Genomic DNA, 6,989 nt, shown 5'->3' with positions numbered 1-6,989 from the left:
TTGCCGTCTGGCTCTTTCATAGAAAGGAATAGTATTGTCCGGAAAGATAGCTTCCTGAAAATCAAAGGAATGTGGACCTCAAAGAGCATTAGGCAAACATGCTTAGGCCAGCAAAAAAAGTGGGTAAAGACAGTGGTTCCCGTGGATAACTCAAGCCATTATACGGGCGAGGTAGACTATCACATGCTGTACTGTGATGTGAGCGCTGCGAATTCTAGATGGTTGTCTTGAGTCAAGGCCAGGATCGTCCCGCGGTATAATCCTTTTGCAGGTGGGCTCGAAGATCCATGGTGTTGCCAAATCGCCACGACCTGATAGGTTGTGTGCTCAAAGTATTACACAGTTAGGCTTGTTGTGTCTTGACCTAGAGCCTCCACCACTCGGATACTTCGTTCTAGGCCTGTCGCCTCGAGGGTTGTAATTGTTGCGCGGGCCGTTTGGCCTGCTGTGGGGTTTGTCCCGACCTTTGTGGCTATCAGTCCTGTAAGATTGCTGCCTTTGTTTTCTCAGCTGTCGAACAACATCATAGAAGGCCTTCTCAACATTGACGCAATTTTTCGCGGAGGCTTCGACAAAATCACACCCCAATTCACGAGCAAGGGCGCTGCCTTCCTGTGTTGAGACTTCTCGCTCGGTTACCCGGTCACATTTATTGCCAACCAGCATGACTGGTGCTGGGCCGAACGACCCGGAGGCTGTCGATGATGCACTCAATGGTGACCCTGGATATGTTGGTGATCCGGACAGTGATGATTCCTTGACTCTTTGAATTTGGTGATGAAATTTTTGTATACGTGCAAAGGACGAGCGTGAGGAGATACTGTAGACTAAGATGAACCCCTCTCCATCTCTTATCCATTGATCTCTTAACGCTATGTATTCTTCCTGGCCTGCAGTATCAAGCACTTCTAGCATGCATGATTGATTGTCGATTTGAACTTGCTTGCGATAGGAGTCCTCAATAGTGGGATCATAGGTTTCGACGAAATGATTGAGACATAGCTGTAGCTAAGGTCAGATAGTACATTAAAAAAGTAGAAGGTGATGGCGCACTTGAATGGTCAAAGCTGTTTTTCCAACACCGCCATCTCCCAGCACAACAAGCTTGTAGAGAGTCATCTTCCCTGCCATGCTGTCGTTTTGTTTCGCTTACGGACTGCTGGGCGATCTCGTTTACAGGATCGAGGGCGGCGCGAACCGTAGGATTGGAATTTCTCAGTAATCGATGGGCCAGCACCAAGGATATGGGAGGTCTTGTCGAGGTAAATAGTTAGGGTAACGCAAGCTGGGAGGGCGCAGAACCCACAGCCACGTAGTTATAAGCGACCTCGTAACACCAAAGAACAGCTGATCAGGGCTCCTCAGCTTATCACCTATGGAGATACCAGGGAGGAGATTTTGCAAAAACAAGCCGAGGAGTACGTAGCTTGCCGCCCAAAACGTGTCGATGACGCAATTATAGGCTGCGCGTGCGACGGCGATGGCTCACGGGGAGGCGCAGAGGATACAGAGTTGATCAGAGTCCGAGGGTGGAGAGATGGGAGAAATGGCAAGGTCGCTCAGGGAGAGGAGATGGAGCAGTGTAGCACAGAAGAAATGTGCACGAAGCTATGCGACAACGGCCAGCCCAGTGTGACGAAAACGAAGCCGGCAAGAAAGATTAGCGAGAGAAGGATTGGAGCAAGATTGCGTGTCAAAGAACGGTAGTGGTGGTGATAATAGTGGTGGTGGTCTTGGTGTGCAGGAGACAGTGAGGAGGGCTGGGATGTACTGTGGGTGGTTGTGTTGATCCTTGCACGTGTTCCCGCGTGAGAGCGTATATGCTGAGTTAGTATCTTGATGTACCGTATCGCTGCAGTCGTCGCATGAGCGCGGGTAGCGTCTGGCTAGGACGTGGGGGCGATGGGGGAAGGGACGAGGAGAAAGAAGCAAGTTGGTAAAGATAGCAATAGACGGGCGGTGGATTGAAATGGAAGAGGGCTCCCTCTCTCGCCCGCCTGGATTGGACCGACCCATGACAGCCTGCGTTAGGTTCCTCAACGGTAAGGTTTTTGACTTCCGGCGTCGATTGGTGTCCCAGCTGCACGCTCGTCTTGCTCCCCTAATGCGCACTCTAAAACCCCGATCTTGACTGCATCCAAGGCGTGGCTTGCGGTGTCAAAGAGCCCGCAGCCGAGCAGCCTGCCCTTCATTCCCAGTGTCCACCGTGAATCACCATCCCAACTCCAAGCCCTCCGTGCAACCCTCCATGCTATGGCTATTACAAACAGACGTCTGCCCCGTGCTCAGTTTGAAACCCTACGGATGGCCAAGCGAGAGCCCATGTTTACCTGAGACCTGCCTGCCCCATGAAGCTAGGAGATAGGGCTCCACCGCCTGCCTACCCACGCAAACCGCGCGTGAAAAGGCCTATTAGAGAGAGTGAGAGCCGCTGCTGTGAAGCATTACCAGCACCAAATATTCATCCCTTACTGCTCTTACCTCCCTCTCTTATGCCTGATTCAAGCATCCAAGCGCATGCCCCTCCCCGCTCACGGCCGGCTGTGCCTATAGGGAGATAGTTATGCAACTGGCCATGAGCTCCAGAGGGGAATAGAAAGCCAGAGACCGTCGCTGTCAAATGTCTAGGGCACCGTAGTCCATGGACACACCAACTCTTCCAAGAGGAGTTATGGAAGAGCTCTCCTCTAAATCCTTCTAGTTGTTGCTGGGGTACACGACGCAGCCGTATCCCCACGACCTGCGGAGGCCAATCCAGGGGCACGGTTTGACTTGAATTCTGCCGAATCTCGTTTGAAAGACCCAGTGGAATTCGTGCCTTGCTGCCGAAACAGTAATCTCTAGGTAAATAGCGAGCCGTGCCTATCAAGTCAGTTGATTTCTTTGGTTTTTTTTTTCTTTTCAGAAAATAGCGCTGCACGGTTCTCGAGACGGAACGGATCGCATCTTTTGACACAGTGCGGCACTTCCAAAATACTTGCAGCTTGTCACCATGCAGACGCTGCCTTCCATTGTAGCCTGGTTGGTCCTCGGGTTCATACCGTAGGCCTGTCGGAAGCCTCCCAGCATTACCAGTGATGTCAGAGGCTGATGACTACCAATATAAGAGACTTTTATACTTTATTCACAGTCATTGACCGTCATCCCGCCGTTGACTCGTGCCAAAGCGAGATACCCCGGAATCCACAGAGGCAGACGTGATGCTGACTCCAGACCACCGAGGCCGTGCAAATCAGCGCACAGCCAGCCCTCGGCGAAGCTTAAAGGGACAAGTTGAAAGCGTACTCACCCGACACTTCCCCACAATGCTTGGGACCGCGTAGTATATCCCTCGACGCCCAACAACGGGCCGCCATCCCCAGTAACCTCTGATTCGTGTTTTACTGGGCCTGTCAAAGAAGCGTCTCACTACGAAACTAGTCTGTGCACTCTGCGGGAGTGCGGCGAGGTTCCGAAGTGCAAGAAAATTCAAAACTATCAATTGCGATTTTCCCATGGCGCGCGCCGGCGGCACAAGGCGCCGCAATGGCTACGGCTCCGGCGAAGCCATGTACGCCGAATTCATCCACGTAGAGCCGAAAGGCCAAGCGCAAGGACACTAGTTTGATTTATTGCTGAAGTACCTGCTCTAAGTAACTGCGAAGCATCACCAGAGAATGCTACTGTGCCATGGGAGCAAGATCAGTCCCAGTGCGGAGAAATGCAGAGCAACCGCGGCTAACCAGATCCGCGCCCTGCGACGGAGTAAAGAAAGGTAAGAGGTCTTCGGGGAGCTTGCAAGGGTGGGTACAGCGCTATCCACCCGGAGGGAGGTACCTCTAAGATCCTACCTAAGCGTAAAGTATTATGTACGTCCAAGCCCTGCCAACGAATCATACATATTCGCGCATATAAACAGCAAGCTGCTGCACGAACTAATTGCCGCAATGCGCAGCAAATTTCAATCACGTGATGGTGGCAGTTGGTAGAAGTGGGAGTTGAGTATACGAGAACGAAAGGATTCAACGTCGCGGTGGCATGGCTGCGGTTGTGGTAGATTGCAGTATTTGTGCTTATTGTGGCACGCAAGAAATTTGGGAACTCTGTCTGCGGGGGAAGGAATCGAGCCGGTTGCACACAACATTAACCATCGCAGACGAGACGAGTCGGTTGCATGAGGAGTGAGTGCCTCTTTCTACCTTCCTTGCGGCGTATTTCTGTCCCGCCTATCATGCGTGAGCTGGCAGTAATACCCGTTTGGGGTGGGGTATATCTGCCACAAATGCGACCAGGTCTCTATCGAGGACGAGGGATTAGTGATAATGACAGGCACGAGGCGTGGCATGAATCAACACAGGGCATAATTCCAACCTAACGACGACCAATGATAATATACAGAAAGCGAACTTGTGCAGCCAAAATTGCTCATAATCTGCTCATAGCTTCGCCCTCGTCTCAGGAGCTTTGTGCAAATCCTTTCTTTTGTAACTAAAGTACTCTTTGATTTTGACCCTTGCCACATCAATAACATCAGCATCTTCAATTGTTGTCGGAACTTGAACCTCTTTCTCAAATTCATTGTGTGTGGCATTCTCAATCAATTCCCTTAGGACCCGACGAAGTGTTTTCCCGTTCCTGGTCTTTGGGATCATGTCCTTGCCCTGTATCATGCCACCTAGACTAGCAATTGGTCCAATCTGCTCACGGACGTTTCTCTGAACTTCTCTGAAAAACACTTCATCTAGAACAGCTGAGAGGGAATGATGTTGAGTGGAAAGAGTGACGAAAGCAAAAGGAAGATGTCCTTTGAGTGAATCCGGGATGCCGACTACTGCGCATTTCGCAATATCTGGATGAGAGGCAACTGCCTGCTCAATAGCGCCTTGTAAAGTTAATGCGATTGTCAAAAACGGGTTGTCTCCGACAACTTACCTGTGCTAAATCGATGAGCAGCGATGTTGATGATGTCGTCTAATCTCGACATGATTGATATGTAACCGTCTTTGTCGATCGTACCTGCATCACCGGTATCGCGTTAAACCTCCTGAGGTAGCTCCCATAAAATCTGTTCTCGTCGTTCCAAAGAGTCGTGAACGCAGTTGGAGCTAGTGGTGTTGCCATTATAATATTTCCCATTGAGCCCGGTTGTAGCTCGTCCCCATCGTCATCAACAATTCTCACATCAAAGCCCGGCATCGCTTTCCCAGCGGAACCTAGCTTGATCGGGAGGGGAGTATATCGAAGTTTTGTGTTGAAGTCTTTGCCAGCCGCAGCGCTTAATGCGATTCCAGAGATAGGACTGCCAGACTCGAAAGACCACCAATTATCGATAACCATGGCACCTCCAGCGCAATACTCAGGGTAATCGTTGATACATCTCGACTATGCTAGGCTCACTCCGTTCTCCTCCAAGGAACAGAGCTCGTAGTGTCCTAAGACCTCCTCGGCTGCCTATCATTTCAAAAAAAAAAATTTCACCATCATCTCGCCGATGGCACGCAGAGCGGTGGGTGCAGTAAACATGATGGTAACCCGGTACTCTTCGATGATACGCCAGAAAGCACTAGCATCTGGGGTGCTAATTGGCCTACCCCCGAACAACATGGCAGCGGCACCCAGTGCTCTTATCAATATTCAATATTCGAAAAAGGCCATATTGATATTAATATTGAAAATTTATTCAATACTGAAAGATATTAAAAAGATATTAAATATTAAATATAGTATAGTCTTAATATAGTGTTTTATTTAAAAGCAAGCTCCATACGCCCCTGGGCTCTAGTAGAGCTTCAAAATAGCTACTCTTCTGCGACTGCTCTCTCACCACTATCATCACCTTCGTGATCCTTGGCGTGGTGTAGTAGATATCAACTGCTCTCTAGATTCTGCCAAGGCCTCCAAAGCCTCTTATACCACATTCGTCGCCATAAGCCTTCCTCCAGTAGTGATATTACTTAGTAGCCAGCTCTTTAAGCACTCTATACGTTTAATATTAGTACTCCCTAGTGATATACGGTCCTATGAGATTGTTTACCGTGCACCTAAAAAGACTTACTCTGCCTCCGCTAATATTAACGGTATAGACAATATATTAATAGCCATTTAAAAGAGTCATGGATAATTAGCTCTGCGAGTTAAATTAAGCCACCACTATAGCGCCGTGCCCTAGATTAAAATAGGCTTTAATTTAATAAAGTCTTTATACTTATCTTCTACGCTGCTAGTAACGTCAAGCATGCGTATATAGAATTTAGTTTCGGAAGGCTTAGCAAAACAATTAGTAAAGGTAGCTTTTAGTTTAACTTTGTAATATATATACTACTCCTCCCAAAGCTTCCTTACTGCCGCAAATAATTTCTTATACCACTTCTTATCCTAGTACCTCTTAATATAGACTTTCTAACGTAAGGGGTAAAGGAGGATTAAGGCGGCGTATGTGGAAGTATTATTAGTAAGCTTGTAGTATTTATTAAAGGTATACCAGCTTATAATAATAGCAATAAGGAGACGTTAATTTAGATAATATTAATCCTATAAAATTACTAATTAGCAGAGCCTTAATTATAACTAAAAAGCTTACCTTTAAACGCTTATAGTGTTTAATAAGTATATCTATTATATATAGCGTTTAGTTAATTAATAAGAAGTCGCCTTAATTTATTATTGTTACCTTATAAAACGGCTTTAAAAAGGCATATATCTCGTTAATTATATTCCAATCCTCTAGTAAAAGATAGTTATCTTTTACTTCTTTAAACTAATTATACGTTAGGAAAACGGGAGGGTAGTAGGGGCTAGCTAGGGGCTAGCCCGGGGCTGGCCCGGGGTCATTTCAGCTGGATCCGCTAATCTGCTTATATACACTTATTTACGCTAGCCCGGGGCTAGCCTGGGGCCATATTAGCAATATTAGTAACATTAGCATGTTTTATACGTTTTATACGTTTTATACGTTTTATACATTTTATATATTTTATACATTTTATACATTTTATATAATATTTCCTATA

The 6,989-nt window shown here is 47.5% G+C and overlaps 3 protein-coding genes across 3 annotated transcripts; all 3 read right to left on the bottom strand.

The window, feature by feature from the left end:
• Positions 1–208: 208 nt before the first annotated feature.
• On the bottom strand, positions 209–1,369 carry K441DRAFT_117195 (ras-domain-containing protein). Its single transcript, XM_067639991.1, has 2 exons — positions 1,054–1,369; positions 209–1,002 (listed from the first exon to the last, which is right to left on the bottom strand). Exons 1-2 carry the CDS (start codon positions 1,129–1,131, stop codon positions 328–330), a joined length of 753 nt encoding a protein of 250 aa, XP_067503833.1. The 5' UTR covers positions 1,132–1,369; the 3' UTR covers positions 209–327.
• Positions 1,370–4,415: 3,046 nt separating this feature from the next.
• On the bottom strand, positions 4,416–4,963 carry K441DRAFT_687254 (acetyl-CoA synthetase-like protein; the record flags this gene model as incomplete). The annotated part of the gene is made up of 2 exons (XM_067652077.1): positions 4,416–4,861; positions 4,912–4,963. 2 exons carry the CDS (start codon positions 4,961–4,963, stop codon positions 4,416–4,418), a joined length of 498 nt encoding a protein of 165 aa, XP_067503832.1.
• K441DRAFT_660165 (uncharacterized protein) lies at positions 4,473–5,632 on the bottom strand. Its single transcript, XM_067648659.1, has one exon. The coding sequence runs from the start codon at positions 5,314–5,316 to the stop codon at positions 4,951–4,953; it is 366 nt and encodes a 121-aa protein (XP_067503831.1). The 5' UTR covers positions 5,317–5,632; the 3' UTR covers positions 4,473–4,950.
• Positions 5,633–6,989: the final 1,357 nt, after the last annotated feature.

This window comes from Cenococcum geophilum, assembly GCF_001692895.1.
Source record: "Cenococcum geophilum 1.58 unplaced genomic scaffold K441scaffold_22, whole genome shotgun sequence".
Lineage (NCBI taxonomy): Eukaryota > Fungi > Ascomycota > Dothideomycetes > Gloniales > Gloniaceae > Cenococcum > Cenococcum geophilum.
Note: the sequence above shows the minus strand (reverse complement) of the source record. Positions and strands in the feature narration are given on the sequence as shown.